The 18824-nt window shown below is 41.8% G+C and overlaps 1 protein-coding gene and 2 pseudogenes across 3 annotated transcripts in view; 1 reads left to right on the top strand and 2 right to left on the bottom strand.

Moving 5' to 3' along the window:
* The window catches only part of MPHOSPH8 (M-phase phosphoprotein 8), a 78684-nt gene that overhangs the window by 6690 nt on the left and 53170 nt on the right, over positions 1-18824 (bottom strand). Inside the window, exons 5-10 of one of the 3 annotated variants that reach the window (XM_037037072.1) lie at positions 14932-15189; positions 8387-8512; positions 8219-8307; positions 3681-3821; positions 3025-3111; positions 864-1018 (exon numbers count right to left, since the gene is read on the bottom strand). In XM_037037072.1, coding sequence (XP_036892967.1) covers positions 864-1018; positions 3025-3111; positions 3681-3821; positions 8219-8307; positions 8387-8512; positions 14932-15189 — 856 coding nt within the window. The remainder of the gene's footprint in view (positions 1-863; positions 1019-3024; positions 3112-3680; positions 3822-8218; positions 8308-8386; positions 8513-14931; positions 15190-18824) is intronic. The other 2 variants (XM_037037073.1, XM_037037074.1) reach the window with 2 other exon arrangements.
* Positions 5013-6834, top strand: LOC118980466 (mortality factor 4-like protein 1; annotated as a pseudogene).
* Positions 7983-8147, bottom strand: LOC118980623 (uncharacterized; annotated as a pseudogene).

The following is an 18824-nucleotide window of genomic DNA, read 5'->3' as shown; positions in this document are numbered from 1 at the left end:
TTTGCAGACATGAAGATCCAAGTCACATTCTAAGCATGGTGGATGAAGATAAGCTCTTCCTGCCCACACTGTATACTCCTATATTCCCTGTTATGTGAACAATAAATGCCTAACTTTTGTTAGCTAATGTTTGTGACATTTCTGTTATGTGTTATCAAAATAAATGATTCTGAATTCATCTGAAAGAGAATGAAATAGATGCATCCAGACAAGGAATGATCCTTTAGGAAAGGCTAACTACATACTGTATCAATTCCAACTATGTAACATTCTGGAAAAGGATCAGTGGTTGTCTGGGTTTACTGGGGAGGGAGAGATCAATAGGTACAGCACAGAAAGTTTTAGTTCACTGAGGCTAACATGTCATTGTTTAATGACATGTTTTGTCAACCCATGGGATTCACCTTGTTGGTCTATGTTCTAACATAAACTAAGGACTTCAAATGATAATTGTCCAGGTAGGTTTATTAATTGTGCCAGTCTGGTCAGGGATGATGGTAGGGGAGGCTGTTTATGTGTGGAGGTAGGGGCCCTGTGGAAAAATGTACCTTCTGCTCGATGTCACTGTGAACTTAAAAGTGCTCTAAAAATTGTGTCCATCAAGTAAAACAAGTAATGAACTAAAATTCAAGATTTTAAGAAGATATTCCTAGATAGGACAATGTTAACTTTGAAAGTTTCTAAGACCTCAGTGCTTGAAGAGAAATAATTCATATGCCACTTTACTTTGTGATTTTTTGACAACAAAAGCCCAAAGGGACTTCCACTTGACAGTCTTTTTCTAAGCAGGGAGATACAGGCCAGCCCAGTTTCGGTATGTGCAGTCCTGTGATGTACCCATGGCAGAGTTACAGCACACTTACGTGTCTAAATGATTCTTCAGCAAGTCATACACCAATACGTTGTTACACTGCTTCGCAAAATGCATTGCGCTATTTTGGTGCTTTGACAAAATATTGCAGTCAGCTCCACATTCAATGACAAGTCGTACAATGTCTGAATTTCCTCTTTTGCAGGCCTACAGCCAAAAAAAGGACTAATAATTATTTAACTGTAAAATAAATACCAGTCAGTGTTTATCCCTTTCTCCACATGTGAGCCAGCCTGGGGGCTCTGTGAAAAGAGGAAGGAAGAATCCAAAAACCCTGGAGCTGGGTCTCCCCGAGTGTTAGAACGTTACATAAATAGGAAGGGACCAGTCCAGAAATCTGTGTGCTACATTCAATTCCTTTTGTGACTGATTCCTTGGGAAATGACCAACTTTGAAAAGGATACTTCCACCCCAAACTGGAAGAAAACATGAGACCTTTCTAAGCTCTGCTCTCCACCCATGTCCTGTCTATTGGCTGACAGCTCAGCAGAGGCACCCAGGGGAGAAAGCCTGCCTCACTCTTAGTGGCATAAGCCCTGGGATTTTCTTAAAAATATTTTATTTATTGATTTTTAGAGAGAGGGGAAGGTAAGGAGAACGAGCGGGAGAGAAACATCAATGTGTGGTTGCCTCTCATGCATCCCCTGCTGGGAACTGGCCTGCAACCCAGGCATGTGCCTTGAATGGGAATTGAACCAGCGACCCTTTGCTTCACAGGCTTGTGCTCAATCCACTGAGCTACACCAGCCATGGCAGCCCTGGGATTTTAAAGCACCTCTTAGCATCACCAAATTTTTAAATTTTCCTAGTAGCTGCTCTAAAGGAAACTAATAAGCACAGACAAGTCTGAATTTAGGAAATTTAGAGCAGCGCCAAGGGACTTCAAAGACCACTCTGGAGTATCTGTTTAGAACCCACCTGGTGACTTCTCAGTAAGATAAAGTTGTGCCATGTCTGCTCTAAACATATGGCAGTATTTCAAATATACAATAGAAAACTGACTTTCAAAAGCAGGACTCCTTAACAAAATAAACATTCCTAAGAGCCATACAAAAATGGAACAGAAACACAAGCAATGAGCTGAGTTTAAACCCTAAGACAGGAAAAATGCTGAAGTGGCAGGCAGGCCGGCCTTTGGAATGACGGATTAGACAGCAGGCTCTGGGAGCCCACGGTTAACCTGGCCAGGGCTAACACTCACTTACTGACTCATGAGAGAAGGATGAAACAAACTGTAGGCAAATGCCAACCCAGGCTCAATAGGTCAAAAAACTGTGTCTAGGGAGGAAGGATTAGTACAGCCTCCACTCAGGGAACTAAACCACTACTAGGCACCAGGAACTAATATGCTCTAATAGGATTTTAGGGCAGGAACCTAACACTGCCCCAGGAACAGGCTAGATAAAACATGCTGAATCTGCCCCTCTAGATAAAATGCAAAACCACTAAACGTGGAGGGGTAATACAGGAGAACATGGGGAGGCTTTAACAACCTCCACTCAAAACTATCTGCATGGCCCTGGCCAGGTAGCTAAGTTGGTTGAGCGTTGTACTCATGTACCAAAGTTGTGGATTTGACCCCCGGTCAGGGCATACAGACGAATCATCCAGGAAATGCATGATTATATGCAACAAATTGATGTTTCCTTCTCTCCTCCTTCCTCTCTCTAAAAAGGTCAATAAAACAAATAAAAAATCTATTTACAAACTATCATTCCAAACACAGGAAGGAATCTGAAGCTTAAGAGATGCATTCACTAATAAAAACCAGAGTACAGCCTTCTCTTCCCCATTCTTCAGACTCTGGTGTACACCCCACTCCAGCTCCCCTTGGCATAGCCCAATCCCCCTCATAGTGACTGTAGCCACATAACACAGCCACCCTAAGGCTGTCTGGAAGTCACAGAACTTAGCCTGGTCTGGATTCTGATGTAATTCCTTAGCTCCATGCTTACTCCTCTCATATCACTCATCATACTAAATGTTAAGCAGTTCTCTGATGGTCTTACTTCTCCCACTCATCTGTTATGTGCCAGTCCAGAGACTGTCTCTTCCCCATCATGTCCCCAGCCCCCAACAGTGCCTGGCAGTTGGAGGCCCCAACATTACATCTGAGAGATGGAGGGAAATGAACAAACATGTGAGGCATTTACCTTCATTAAAGCAGTCTCACCATTGCTCTGCTGAACATTTACAAAAGCTCCTGCTTCCAAAAGAATAGCCACTGTAGTTAAGAAGTTCTATTAATGAAAAAGGAAAACAAATTTAGTTCTCCAAATTCTTTCAAACTAAGATATTTTTAGATGCTTTGAAACTTTCAGTGGTCATGAAAAAATATTCTACCCCAAGCATTTAGGTGAACACAATTTCCTGTTTCTTTACTATACAGGGTCCTGAAAGAGCTGGGAGGTGGCAGCAACCTCAATCTGAAGTTTAACCACTGCTTTCTACACAAGAGCCACTGCATAGCAATCCTTTAGACAGATATATATGGGCAACACTTTAATTATACACACCAAAAGGAACAATTACTTTCAACTGGAAAAGATTTTTAAGGAGACCTAAGATTGAACTGATTTTAGTAAATGAATCAGAGGTTCGTTTTCAATACACATCACTTCCAACTAAACAATATTTTGAAAATTCAACTGCGAAGTACTACTGTTGATTAAAAAAAATCAATTCATGACAAATCTTAGATGAGCTGAAATATAAAAATTTTAAGTTGAATGGACAACTGTTATATTTTACCACAAAAACATTCTTAGTCCAGGGGCAGGAATTCCTGTAAGACTATGCAATGACCCACCTTTTCAGCTGCGTGGATGAGTGCAGTGGTCCCATTCTTCTGTCTGCCATTTACTTTGGCTCCCTTTCTGATGAGGAGCCTTAGCAGGTCATCCTGCCCTCCTGCTGCAGCCAGCATCAGCAGTGTCATCCCACTTGAATCCTTTATTGGTTTTGTTTTAGAGAAAAAAGGCAGTGGTTTGGAAAACTTTAGAATTATTTCCATCTAGACTGTTTCAATGTGAAATCATTAAAGTGCTCTTATGTAAGTATCTACTTACAATAAAAAATAATCTTAAAGTATTTTGTATGTTACCATAAAATTTTACAACTTTCATGTATTAAGTTCTAAAGGTATATCAACACTTTGCATGAGTATTTTTTTCTAATTTATTATTTTAGAGAGAAGGGAAAGGAGGGAGAAAGAGAGAGCGAGAAATACTGATGTGTGAAGCATCAACTGGTTGTCCCCCTCCCTCTCTATACACACCTCAGGGGACCAAACCTGCAACCCAGGCATGTGCCCTGCCCCAGAATTGAACTGGTGACCTTTTGGTTCTCATGATGAGACTATCCAACAGAGCTACATTAGCCAGAGCATGAATCTTTTTTTTTAAATCGTTCATTTTTTACTACCATTTATCTTCCCAATACCCTTTCCCACCTCCACTCACCCCTTCCCTCTGCAATCACCACACTGTTGTCCGTGTTCATGAGTTTTGTTTCCTTTTTGCTCTAACCGCCCCGCCCCCAAGTTCCCCACAGGGCTGTCATCTGCTGTCAGTCTGTCTCTTTTTTGCTTCTTAGTTGAGTTTTTTTCATTAGATTCTACATATGAGTGAAATCATACGGTATATGTCTTTCTCTGATTGCCTTATTTCACTTAACATAATGTTGTCTAGGTCCATCCATGCGGTCGTGAGGGGTAAATTTTTCTTTTTTTATGGAAAAGTAGTATTCCACTGTGTAAATGTACCACTGTTGTTTTATCCACTTATATATTGTTAGGTACTTGGCTGCTTCCAAATGTTGGCCATTATAAATAACACTGCATTGACCACAGGGGTGTATATATTCTTTCAAATTAGTGTTTTGGGTTTATTTGGATAAATTCCCAGAAGTGAAACTGCTGGGTCATAAGGCAGATCCATTTTTTATTTCATTTTTAATTTTTTGAGGTATCTTCATATTGCTTTCACAGTGGCTGCACCAGTCTGCATTCCCACCAACAGTGCAAATGGGTTCCCCTTTCTCTACATCCTCACTAGCACTTGCTGTTTGATTTACTAATGATAGCCATTCTTGACAGGTATGAAGTGCTATATCATTGTGGTTTTAATTTGCATTTCTCTGATCATTAATGATATTGAGCATCTTTTCATGTGTCTATTGTACCTGGATATGCATGAATCTTGGTGCTTTCTAAATGGCAAAGTTACTTACTTATCTCATATTTCAGGTCTGAAAGTTCCCTTGTGTTCTATGTAAAATTCCTATGTTGATTATATTAACCTAGTTGGCCCAAAGATGTAAGGCTAGACTAGAAATAACCATTGGTCACCTAAGCCCACTGTATTGAGGACACAATGAAATGAATGCTATCTAGGTCAGACAACCATTGCTAACTACGGGGAAGTGAGAGTTTGATTACTCTAAGGATAAGGAAGATTCTCAAAAGTAGGAAACAGAATGCTGATATTCAATATTCAGTAAAAAAACTGCTTTAAATAAGATACAATTACATAAAATTGATGAATAATAAAAAGGTAACTACTAGCTGAAATATATCCCATTACTAGTTGAAACAAACTTAGAGAAATGGACCATTAATTAAATATCATTTGATGCAACTAAATTCCAATATTATGAGTTAATCTGGTTATAACCTGAAAATTTAGCAGAATTTGCTGGTATGAGTAATCTGAGGGAACACAAATGTAAGAAAAATTATTTCTAGCAGTAGCACTTTAGATGAATTCAAGAAGATACAAGAGGATTCACTCAAACTGAAGTATAACTACTTTCTATCATTTGTAAAAATCTAACTTTAGAAAGTTTCTCTGCAGGCATCTGCAAAAGAGCTGAATGGGGTGGTGACTGGGGGGCCATAGTCAGGCAGCTTTGAATTCCTATAAATGGCACCGAAGTAGAACCCTAAGCCTAAAACTCCAAGAGGGTGAGCAAGTGCTGTGCTTTTAAAGGCCTCCTTCTTTATGAGGCAAAATGGGTAAAGGTTGCCATAAAGGACAAACATTTATATATTACAGTAGCTAGAACAAAATTGGGACCTATGAGTTCCAGAAAGGAGAATACTCAAATTCATGGACAACAATCTGCAAAAACAGTGAGAACTTCAAAAAAATAGGAACATATGAAGGGGGAAAATGAGAGGGGCTGACCCAGGTAAGAAGACAGCTTGGTCTAATAGAAAAATGTTTAAGTGACAACAACAAAGAACCAACAGAAAACACTTGGAAATGCAGATGGTGGCAGTACCAGTGAGACACATCAGCCTCTCTTCGCAAGATGTTACTTCCGAAAATGAGGAAGCATTTGTGAGCAGAGTTGAAGTTAAAGCTGATTCTTGAAGAACTAAAACTATGGCTTGTTGATGACTGGGACTTAATTACCTGGCAGAAATCGCTTTCATCTTTCTGACAACAAGAATGTGGATTCCATTCTGGAAGATTATGCAAATTACAAGGCAACAGAGATAAGAAGGATTATGCTGCTAATGAAGTGTCAGGGAATACTTCAATGTAATGTCTCAGCTACAAAACAAATCTGAGACAGCAGTAGGCTGAAATCCTCAATCCTCATGTATCGCCCTGAAGTACCCATGTCTCAAGTGTAGAGAGCCCCCACATCTCTTGAGAGTATTTATACAGACTGGAGCAATGTTAACTTATACAACTCAGAATGAGAGGACCCTTGCTTTAATTCCCGAGTAACTTTTATGATTTTCTAAAATACCTTGCAAAGAACTGTGCAACTTTGTTTAATGCCAGTAATTATGAAGTGGCTCCTCCTGTGTACCACTGGAAAGCTGTGTAAGGTGCTTGCTTACACTATGTTTGGATCTCTAAACATTTCTAATCTTAGTCCTTCTGTTGTACAAATGATGTACTTCGATTTCTATTTTGTTAGATATAACAGAATTGATGTTTGTTTTCTGTTTAATTTTCAGGGCACATGCCTGGGTTGTGGGCCAGGTCCCCAGTAGGGGGCGCCTGAGAGACAACCACACATAGATGTTTCTCCCCCTCTCTCCTTTCCTCTAAAGATAAATAAATAAAAATCTGGGGGAGGGGCATAAATGGTAGGTAGAAAACAGACAGGGGGAGGTTAAGAACAGTATATAAAATGGATAAGCCAAAGACCTTATATGTATGGCCCATGGACATGAACTAAGAGGGGGAATGCTGGTAGGGAGGGGGTTGGAGGGGGATAAAGTGGAGAAAATGGGGCAACTGTAATAGTATAATCAATAAAATATACTTATAAAAAAAACAAAATGTGGGAGGAATAAAATTCCAAAGATCAGCCCCCTGGCTGGTGTAGCTCAGTGGATTGAACACAGGCCTGCAAACCAAACCACCAAGGTTCGATTCCCAGTCAGGGCACATACCTGGGTTGCAGGCCAGTTCCCAGCAGGGGATGCACAAGAGGCAACCATACATTGATATTTCTCTCCCTCCCTCCTTCCCTTCCCCTCTAAAGATAAATAAAATCTTTAAAAGACTAAAACCTTTTAAAAAAATTCTGAAGATCATAGTAAGAGCATTAAAAAATTTTCACATATTTAGGAATACACCTAAAATAAATGTACAATAACTATGAAAAACCCCAAAAAGTTTGCTTAAGGGAATAAATGAAGAGCTAAGGGGAATAAATGAAGAGCTATCATTTTCCTAGATGAAAGACTCAAAAGTATAAAAAAGTCAACTCCCAGCCAAATTGATCTATACAGTTTGTGCAATTTTATTCAAAATTCCAGTATTTTTTTGAAGTGTACTCCTAAAAGGTTAAATTCTAAAAAATCCACAACTACAGCAAAGAAGAAAATATAAAAATCTTTTCTAAGCAATAAAAGATTAAAAAAACAAACCCTACAATCCATGAAAAAAGGGTTTAATATGCTTCCATATAAAAAATCCTTCATGAATCAGTATAAAACTCCCAGCAACAACAGGAAGTCAGGCAGTTGCTATTAACAGGCAGCTCCACTGAAACACAGAGACACAGAACATCCTCACGGCAGCAGTGTCAAACCACAGACCACATCAGAACCACAGCTAAATCAAACAGTCACTGTAAGGGTGGGAATCCTGGGACTCAAATAATCTACATTCTACGCTTCTACAATATTTGAATTTTATAAGGTGAAATGCGTAACTTTTGGAGTTATAATAAAGTAAATTATTTTAATTAGCAATAATCGTGCCTTGGATAAACCTCATTGGCTATGATAGTGCCACTGTGCAAAGCTAAAAATAATTATTTTAAAATAGCTATTTTTCATCTTCCTTTCAAGACATTTTACAAAGATCTATTTACTACCTCTTGGTCCAGGTTATAGTCTTCATTTGAATTAAGTGCAATCTTCACAGTAATATAATCCCCATTTTTCACAGCATCCCTCAATAAAGCTAAAATGAAAGAAAGAATAAATTAGGTTTCTGTATTTAGAATCATGAAAAGTATCCCCATAACTCCCAAACTACTTACTACTTGGAATGGGATCTGTTTCAGAAAAGTTCTCATCTTCCCCATCTAGATGCTTTTGAAAATCTTCTAATTTCATCCATTCCAGCTGCAGGTCCATGCCCAGACTCAAAATCTGCTGTCTGCTGTCTGTAACATAAAAGGGCCTTAAGATACTTTTTCCTGTTCTATAAAAAAATACAATGCCATTTTATTAAATTGGTGGTTTCTTAATAAAAAATTTATATACACCTTTAACATGTCAGTTTGTCATTGAGTCTTATTAATGAAATTTCTGATTTTCTTTGGGAAGTAACATGAAGGTACAGTGTTTTACATTTAGAAGTTACAGTGTTTGAAAGGCATAAAGATAAACTGGTAACCTATAACTATAAAGTAGTAAACTATGAATTTTAAGTACAAGATTAAATAGATCAAAGGACAAGAGAAAAACCATAGGCATTCTGTTAGAGGAATTGCTAACATTTATTTCTTTGGCCATTCTTTTTGGACATACATTGCTTTCAATCCTTTATGTAGGTAGTCACTGGAAATGTATAAATTAGACCTGTGTGTAAATAAAAGTAATTGCCCATCGATCCTTCCTGATTCTGCTTCCTCTTGCTAAAAGCCCTGTCTGCTGAGAGCCTCCAGGCCCCTCTCCTGCACTGTGAAGCAAATGCTGGTCTCAGCTGTCTGATCCATATACTCATCGACACCAGGATGGATGGCTCATCCCCTATGGACAGTGTAGTAAGTGAGCCTTGAGCATAACTCACTTGGAAGTAATTACGTACGACTGAAAAGTACACATGTTTGATGGTAAGAACTAAAGAATTTTCACCTAAAACCAATTCCACAAACAAATGGATGTTAGGCAGTTAACCTTGTTATAGGGCAAACACTGCTCTTCTGTTGCCTCTGAGCATGGAGACCTGACAGCACAGCCTCTGAGTGACACACCTGGATTTGGAGACCAGCTTCCTGTTAGCTGTGTGACTTGGAGTAAGTACCAGAACTCCTGCTACCTCCCTCTCTAAACAGAAAAACTAGGTAATACACCATAAATAGTATGTAACTATTTCTATGAATTAACACATTTAGACCTACAATGACCTATGAGGAGATACAGGTCACTGATGAGGAAAGTGAGGAGCCACATTTGTGCTAAGCCGTATTTGAGTCCACGGTGGGACCTCCTTCCACAATCGTGGAACACCACAGACCACAGGAAGCACAGGGGAGCAGGACAGAAGAGAGGCCATGTAAAATGAGACATGCCATCTCATTTACAGGGCTATTAAGTAAGAGAATGCAGAGCTACAAATGAAGTGCTTACCCTCCCCATGAATCTGTGTCTGTATGTTTTTTCCTCACTTTGAGGTGTCTGACCTGCTAATGTACCTTCCCCATGCCCAATTAAGTGCTGTATCTCCTGATATAGTTTTATACAGTTGCCTACATAGGAAACAGGATTCTTGCTGATGTCTGGTACACAGATGGTCTAGCTGGGCAACCTGTCTACAAGGGCTACAGCTGTTATTCAACCTAACATGACAATGTCAGCAACGAAACAGGGAGGGCCTGTAGTAGCCAGTGGGCTGAACTCAGTATTGGCGGGTGATCAGTTAGGAGCCCTGGCAATGAACCCTTTGCACTGACAGGTGGACTGTTCTAAAGGAACTGACCCTATGGCTTGTACAGCAGGAAGCCACAGGATGGATGATAATGAGACAGCCCTTATGGGGTCAGGACAAGGGGAAAGACATTTGAGTCTGCCTGCAAGAGTCTGAGGTTCCTTTTCTGCATCCCAGCTCATGATGTATTGACACCCCTTGGCAATCAGGAAGGTGAGGCCCTGGCCAGGCAGAAGCCCAAGCAGTTGACCCTTCAGTAGATACAGAGGACGGATGCATAGAGGCAGTCACCATAGTGCTGGGTAAACAGAGTATTGCCCCTAATATACCATAACTTGTTAATGTAGTGATAGCATTAAACAATGCCCACCCATCAGAACTGGTGAGGGACTGGCACATTCACTGTATCAGCCCCTTCCTCAAAGCAAGGGGTCTAAATAACGTGACACAACGTATGGCCAAACTCAAGCTGTCCCCTCTTGCTATGCAAACCAGAATGACACCATCAGAGGGATAGAGAAACTGAGCACCATCTACAGATATCCTCGTTGAGCAGAGAGTAACATTTCAGGGGTCACATTTCAGAGGTCTTGATGTGGAGCCTAGGCGAAAGAATGTGACACTGAGTGGAGGACCATACGCCCTATGGGGGATGACATAAAGGAAGGAGTATTAAAGCCACAGATCATATTACTAACAGGTAAGCCATGTTGGCCAGGTAGACTAAAGTACTGGGCTTTTGCATACCAGACTAAGGACCCATGTTAAGGCACCTAATGCCATAAAGGGAGGTAAGTCACAGGGCAGCCATTGCTTTGACTCCCACTGTGGAGCAATGTGCTGTGCTGCGGAAAGCATGGAGCTCCTCACGCCTGGGACAGGGGTCATCTATGGGAATTTGCAATGGGATATCTCACTGGGATGGAGCATGGCTTAGGACCCCAGGGTGAGGGGAACTACACAATCTCCACTGGATCAGCTGTACTGCTAGCTGGACCAGAGGAAAAATACCTGGAATGAAACACGCATCACTGAGAGAAAGTATAAGCTGGGAGGTCCTGGTCTGGCATGTCTCACTCCTAGTCCCTCATGTAGTGTCCCCCACCATATGGATGGTATGCATGTCCTGGTCAGGTTCCTTAAGCTGCCAACCCCCATCTCCTCTCTGCTGGTGTGATCATTTGGCCACCATCTTTGTTCCCTCTGTTGCCCTGGAGGACGTTACAACACACAAGGAAGCCCTTAATAAACTCACGCAGCAAGCCATGAATGTCAGCTGCAAAGCCTGTCTCCACTGAATACTAAAAAGTCCCTAGTGAGAAAGCTGTCCTCCAAAATAGGATGGCCCTGGACATGATTATTGCCTCACGGGGGGGCATCTGCGTAATTCCCAAAGAGAATGTGTTCATACCATGAGTCTGCTAAAGTATTATCTTCATTAATTCGCATGAAGACACATGTTAATGCCCTCAATGACCTGACCCCCAGCCTAGTGGACATAATAAATCATTGGTTCTGATCTTGGAGCACTGGTGGAAAAAATTATTTCTTACTTTGGGAATCATTACCTTAACTTGTTTCCTCTTGCATGTGCCTGTACTGATGTGGTGTTTGCCTTCAGTGCTGCTAGAGCCACCAAATAAGCCTCCTCCATGCTAGTGAAGCCCCCATGCTGTCCGCCAGGGACACATCTCAGAAGAGGAGGCATGTGACATTGTAAGGGGTGGAGTGCTGGAGAAAGTCATCCAGACGACCTGATCACTGGTTGAGGAGGGAGCTAGATGTAGGCAATTCCTTCCTCACTCCCCCCTGTATGTCCTGACCACCATTCCCACAGCAGGAGTCACTTCAGGGATACAGCCTTGAGAGAGGAAGGAACTGTGAGACCACCTGCACTGAGACCACCTGGACTGAACCCCATTAAGTCTTTCCTATAAAGTTTTAAGACTTGGCAGGCAGTGTGGAGATCTACTTGTCTAGTGGTCACCCAAGACGAACCTCGTATGTAAGTTCCCTTGCTTATTCCACCTACCTACCACCTGCCAATCTGGGGAGGCTGCATTTTCACAGTCTCTCCTTGCCCTCTGTGTAATAGGTGGTTCATATATCACTAGGGACACCCAAGAGTACACACCAACATCTACTGCATGTGTCCTCATTGTCTGGCACCCCAAACAGCAGAGCTGCTACTTGGCGCCTGGCCTCTAGGCAGCCCACTTCCTCCTCCCCGTTGTCTATTGGCCCTAACAATTGTCCCAGTATCCTGCAAGCTCAGCAGTGCATCAGAAAGCATGATTTACCTGATGCGAAGGGCCTAGCGGTTTTGTATTAACAGGGACACCCAGACAATCCATTCTGCCATATATTCAGAAACACGTGAAGCTTTACAATTATTGTAAATAATTCTCTTTAACTGTTTTAAGATTCACAAATTACACAGTCTTATCACATTAACTGTGTTTATTCTGTTCTAGTTATAAATATGCATATATGCACTCTTCTAGCCTCATACCCAGTGTGCCCAATATCCCACACATAGCTCTCCTTCTGCAGCTGATCCCAACAACCTTGGGAGGACATTTACAACCATCTTATTCAGAAAATGCGACTTCTGGCCAAGATGGAAGCATAGGCAGACATACTGTGCATCCTTGCACAACCAAAATAAGGACAACAATAATTTAGGAACAAAATAACAACCAGAACTGACAGAAAAATGAACTGTATGGAAGTCTGACAACCAAGGAGTTACTTTAACTTCTCTGCACACATTCATCCAGACTGGTAAGAGAGGTGGAGTCAAGTGGCCAGGTGGAAAGGGGTCGTAGCAAAAAAAAGTGGTGGCACTGAGCACACAAGGCAGCAGTGGTCAGACCCTGGGCACGGGGTGGCAACAGGCAGACCCAGTGAGGTGGCAATTGTGAAGCGGGGCACTGTGCTCAAGGTGTCTGGCTGACCAGGCAGTTCCACATTCGCGCTTGGATAAACCAGGTGAAATTAGGAAGCGAGATAGACAGCACAACCCAGGGTCCCAGCGCCAGAAAATAAAGCCTCAAAACACCAACTGAAAACACCTGTGGGGGTTGAGGTGCTGGGAGAGACTCCCACCCTCACAGGAAAGTTTGTTGGAAAGCTCCACTGGGTCCTAGAATATACACAAGCCCACCCACCTGGGAATCAGTACCAGGAGAGCCCAGGTTGCTTGGGGGAAGCAGCAGAAGTGACTGAAATCTGATAGCAGAGAGTGGAGCAAGCGCCATTGTTCCCTCTCAGATGTGCCCCCACACATAGCGTCACAACCCTGGAACTGGGTTGCCCCGCCCTGGTGAATACCTATGGCTCCACCCTTTATACTTAACAGGCGCGACAAGACCAAAAAAAAAAGGCCAAATGGAAGAACAGATCAAAGCTCCAGAAATAATACAACTAAGTGATGAAGAGATAGCCACCCTATCAGGTGTACAGTTCAAAGCACTGGTAATCAGGATGCTCACAGAATTGGTTGAATTCGGTCACAAATTAGATGGAAAAAATGAAGGCTATGCTAAGTGAAATGAAGGAAAACACACAGGGAACCAATAGTGATGGAAAGAAAACAGACTCAAATCAATGGAGTGGACCAGAAAGAAGAAACAACCAAATAGAAAAGAATGAAGAAACAAGAATTCAAAACAATGAGGAGAGGCTTAGGAACCTCCAGGACATCTTTAAAGATTCCCAACAGCCGAATTAAAGGGGTATCAGAAGTGGAAGAGGAACAGCAATAAGTGCAAAACTTATCTGAACAAATAATAAAGGAGAACTTCCCCAATCTGGCAAAGGAAATAGTATTCCAGGAAGACCAGGAAGCTCAGAGAGTGCCAAAGAAGTTGGACCCAAAGAGGAACACACCAAGGCACATCATCAAGTTACCCAAGATTAAAATGAAGGAGAGAATCCTAGAAGCAGCAGGAGATGAGGAGACAGTCACCTACAAAGGGGTTCCCATGAGACTATCAGCTGATTTCTCAAAAGAAACCTTTTGGCAAGAAGGGGCTGGAAAGAAGTATTCCAAGTAATGAAAGACAAGGACCTGCATCCAAGATTGCTCTATCCAGCAAAGCTTTCATTTAGAATGGAAGGGCAGATAAAGCACTTCTAAGATAAGGTCAAGTTCAAGGAGTTCATCATCACCAAACCCTTATTATATGAAATGTTAAAGGGACTTATCTAAGAAAAATAAGATAAAAATATGAAGAGTGAAAGGACAACAAACTCACAATTATTAACCACCACACCTAAAACAAAAACAAAAACAAACTAAGCCAACACCTAGAATAGGAACTACCAAAATGGAGATCACATGGACGTTTAGCAACAGGGGAGTGGGAGCAGGAGAGAGGGGGGAAAAGGTACAGAGAATAAGTAGCATAGATGGTAGGTAGAAAATAGAGGGAAGGTAAAAATAGTGTGGGAAATGTAGAAGCTAAAGAACTTATGACCCATGGACATGAGCTAAAGGGGGGGAATGTGGGTGGGAGAGGGTGTACAGTGTTGGGAATGAAGGGGGAAAATGGGACAACTGTAATAGCATAATCAACGAAATATTTTTTTAAAGTCATTTAGTACAAAGTTAAAAGGACAGGATACAAGTAAGTATGCAGTTGATAATTTCCTGATAGATACCATTTGGCAAGAGTGGAAAAGGTAGAATACCTGAAATTTAAAAAAAATTTCAAATGTGCTGAGAATATCACAGAGACTCAAAAGATTTGTGTGGACAATTAGAAACCTCAGAATGACCTAAGTCTTCAATATAAAAAGCTGTTTATCTAGGAGAGTCAAACAAAACTGTCTATATCATTGTTTTCTGATCTGGAGTTACAGTGGAAAAAAATGACGTAAAATCATATTGCTCTGAAAAATATGCAAACTGACTGCAAACACACTCACCAGAATTCTCATTGGTTTGGCCTGCACCATCGAGGACTTCTTGATCACCTTCTGCAGCTATATACGCCCACGTGTCAGTCTCATCTCTTGTGTTTCTCCGTTCTTTAAGTACCTGCTTGTCTTCCTTGGCTTTGTGATCTTCTGTGAAATTAAAATCCAGTGGTAGTTCTTCTCTTTTCTGATTATTCTCAGGAAAGTCATTTTTTTCTTCTGTAGTTAATTTAAAGAAATCAAATGCATTTCTAATTTCTTTAAATGCTGGTGAAAAACATAAAATCAATAAGGACTAGGAACCACAAATTTCTCTTGTAATCAAAAGAAAATCTGGGTTTGTATTAAAGAAACAGGTATTTTCTTTCTTTTCATTTTCTTAATTCTCACCCAAGGATATAGGTGAGATTGAGATTTTACTGATTTTAGAGAGAGAGGAATGGAGAGAAAAAACAGAAACATCAATGTGAGAAAAACATCGATTGGTTGCCTCCCATATGTGTCCCAACAGGGGACGGAACCCATAGCCTTTTGGTGTACAGGATGATATAACAAACAACTGAGCTGCCCAGTCAGGGCATCTTTTTTTAAATAAAATTTTTGATTTTTTTTAAGAGTGAGCAAGGGAAAGTAAGAGGTGGGGGAGAGGAGAGGGGGAGAAACAGGGGAAGTGGGAGGGGGGAGAGAGATCGATTTGTTGTTCACTACTTATGCATTCATTGGTTGATTCTTCTATGTGCCCTGGCCTGGCACTGAACACACAACCTTAGTTGGACAACACTCTAACCAGCTGAGCTACCTGGCTAGGGCCCCGAACAGACGTATTCTTAACTTTTACTAGTATCTGCCATGGTTGTAAAGCATGACCAGATCAAAGCCAATAAGAGTTTCCAACTGGTCCTTTTACTGACTGCTCTATATTTAGAAAGGATTTCTATCCAACAGGAATGGCTGGTCCTAGTGTTGTGCACCACCCTTCGTTTCCACGAAGGCCTAATGAAGACAGAGCAACCCCACGCATGCCATCAGCTGTTCTAGTAGGACAACTACCTACAACTGTACGCTGAAGCTAATCTTGTACACAAATAATCTCTGGGGTGAATGGGAAATGGTAGCGTGCCATGGCAGCATACTGCCAGTGTACCTAGTAAAACTACCTGATGCCTGTGAAACTCCACTGAAAACGTGAAAAGAAGCCTGCCTAAGTACTAAATCTGATATAATAACCCCAAAAAGGGGCAGAATGAAACATAATTAGAAAGAACTCTATTATAAACTCTGGGTGCACAGCTAGTCAGTGTTATTTAGCAGAGGATACTGAAAACCAGACTCCCAGTAAATATCATTATAAACAGAATGAGCAGTCGTTCAAGACAGTATGTTCACAGTAAAAATGTACCTGACGGTGATGTAGAAGATAGTAGGGGGAAGAAAGAATTAACTACTCCAATTATACAATATTTTGAATCTTCAATCACTCTTCGAAGGAAGTAATTATAGCCACTTAATGCATGATCCATCAAAACAGTAACTGACCTTTACTAGCTTCCACTCCACTGCTACTTAGTCTGAAGTCCTAGACAAGGCATAGAAGCAGAATCTACTTTTAATACTACCTCAATTACATACAGCTTGTGGGAGAAAACTTGGAGGAACAATCTGTCTTCAGGAATTACTGCTTCCATGTAAACATGCTTTCCAAATACTGCTGGTGCACAAACTAAAATACCCTTGGATCAAAAACTGTGATGGGGGATGTTCTATAAATTACTTGTCCCAGTAGTGCATGTGTTACGGTATATATTAACATAATCCAAAATGAATGTTCAACATTATGTTTATGTAACTGACACAGAGCTAAAAACAATAAACACAGTAAGCAGTAGTTTGTCTCACCTGGTATTCACCATGAAAGAGACATTCACTTTCCTGCCATAGTTAACTTCCTGTTTCTAATTATTTCACCGTCATAAACAAAAGGAGAGAAAACAAGGTGAGCAGGAGGAAAAAATGTTACAAACAACTGGAGCTGTTATATAATAAACTAAGATAGCCCTGGCTGGTGTGGCTCAGTGGATTGAGTGCTGGCCTGCGAACTGAGAGGTCACCAGTTCAATTCCCAGCCAAGGCACAGGCCTGGGTTGCGGGCCAGGTCCCCAGTAGGGAGTGTGAGAGAAGCAATGGATCAATGTTTCTCTCTCTTTCTCCTGTCTCTCTATAAAAATAAATAAATAAGGCCTTTCTTCTAAAAAATTAAAATAAAATAACTGGTAAAACAAAAGCAGCCCATGGTTCTAAACTGCCCAGTGAATAAAGTTTTGAGGTGTTCTCAGAACTTCTAGTCAACAGGGTGACGTAGGTAAACATGGTACTTGAATCCTCTCATAACCACATCAAAATTACAGCTACACTACTGAACAACCATCATTCAGAACTCCCTGAAATCTAGCTAAATGGAAGTCCAACAAATAGGGATTTAAAGAAGCCACATCAAGATTGTTAGGAGGGGAGGAGATGCAGAATGGACTGATCCCGCACCCACATGTAGTGGATAAAAATTGAGAGGAATTATCTCGGCTGCAGAGGCCCCTACTTGAGGAGGAAGGGGTCCCAGCCCCACACCAGGCCTCCCAGTCCAGGGTTCTACAGTCAGGAAGAGAAGTCTTCACAAGTTCTGGCTGTAAAAACCAGCAGGGATTGTGGCTGAGTGAAATGGAGGGCTTCTGGAATCCCAGGTTTTCCTCTTATTGGGCCTGCACATGGACTTACATGGAGTCACTTGCTTTGAGCTCTGGCACTGGGGGAGCAGCTTGAAAAGCACTAGGGGCATATGGGGAAGAACTGCATTGTCTGGCATCAGAGTGAGAGCTGAGGGGGGCAACTTTTGACAGAGAAGTGCTGGCAGAGGCCACTGTTCCTGTTCTGAGCCTTGCCCCCACAGAGATGGCAGGTGGGCACCATACCTGAGTCTTCATTAACCAAGGCAATACTCACTCAGCCCTGGTGATTCTGAGACCCCTTCTCACCCAACTTGCATGATCCACCCAAGCTATTTCTAGTGGCTTTCCATACTAATGGTCTCTCTTGCCTCATTTCTTAGACTTCCCTAAAATCTCTCGAACAAGCACCATCTGGCCTCTGTGTACCCCATACCTCTTGCTAAGTAAGCGGCCCCAGGTCTGGCATTGTATCAGCTGGCCATGGTTCACAGCTTGGCCTTTCATGGGTACCTGCAAGCCCAGTAAAAGTAGCAACCATACGAAGATCACTCTGTATCTCAAGCCAGGTAGCCCCAGGCAGGTTACAGGCGGTGGCTTACTTTGCATCTCCTGGGAGGCCCCAGAGTCAGTGCACCCAGTGGACAGTTTCAGACCAGACTGCGTTACAACCCTACCACTCCCATGAATGACACACTCAAGGAACAGACTCACTGTGTACCAAAGCCCCACCGATGCAACTCCTCCCTGTAGTTTCAGGTGGTTCTTGCAGCAAATCAGCCGGGGGTTCAATTCCTCCCAGTGACTCCAATAGCAATCAAGGCTCAACTACAACAGACAGTGCACCCAGCCCACACAGGGGCATACCTACAGCATCCAGCTCAGGTGACTGGCACATCAGCTGGATGCCAGCATCTGAGCTGGATGTGCCATTAGCTTTACAGGACACATACTAAATATACAAGGCCACTCTTCCAAGTCTGGGGGAGACAAGAGCTCTAAATAATACATAGGAACAAACGCAGAAAAACAACCAAAACACAGAAACGAAACAGGTCCCATGAAAGTATAGGAGAAATCTCTAGAAAAACAACTAAATGAAATGAAGACAAGCAATCTACCAGATGCAGAGTTGAAAACACTTGTTATAAGGATGCTCAAGAAACTTAGTGAGAAACTTAAGAG

Source organism: Sturnira hondurensis, unplaced genomic scaffold, assembly GCF_014824575.4.
Source record: "Sturnira hondurensis isolate 20B ecotype Veracruz unplaced genomic scaffold, ASM1482457v3 Scaffold0022910, whole genome shotgun sequence".
NCBI classification, from domain to species: Eukaryota; Metazoa; Chordata; class Mammalia; order Chiroptera; family Phyllostomidae; genus Sturnira; species Sturnira hondurensis.
This window is presented reverse-complemented; position numbering and strand designations above follow the sequence as displayed.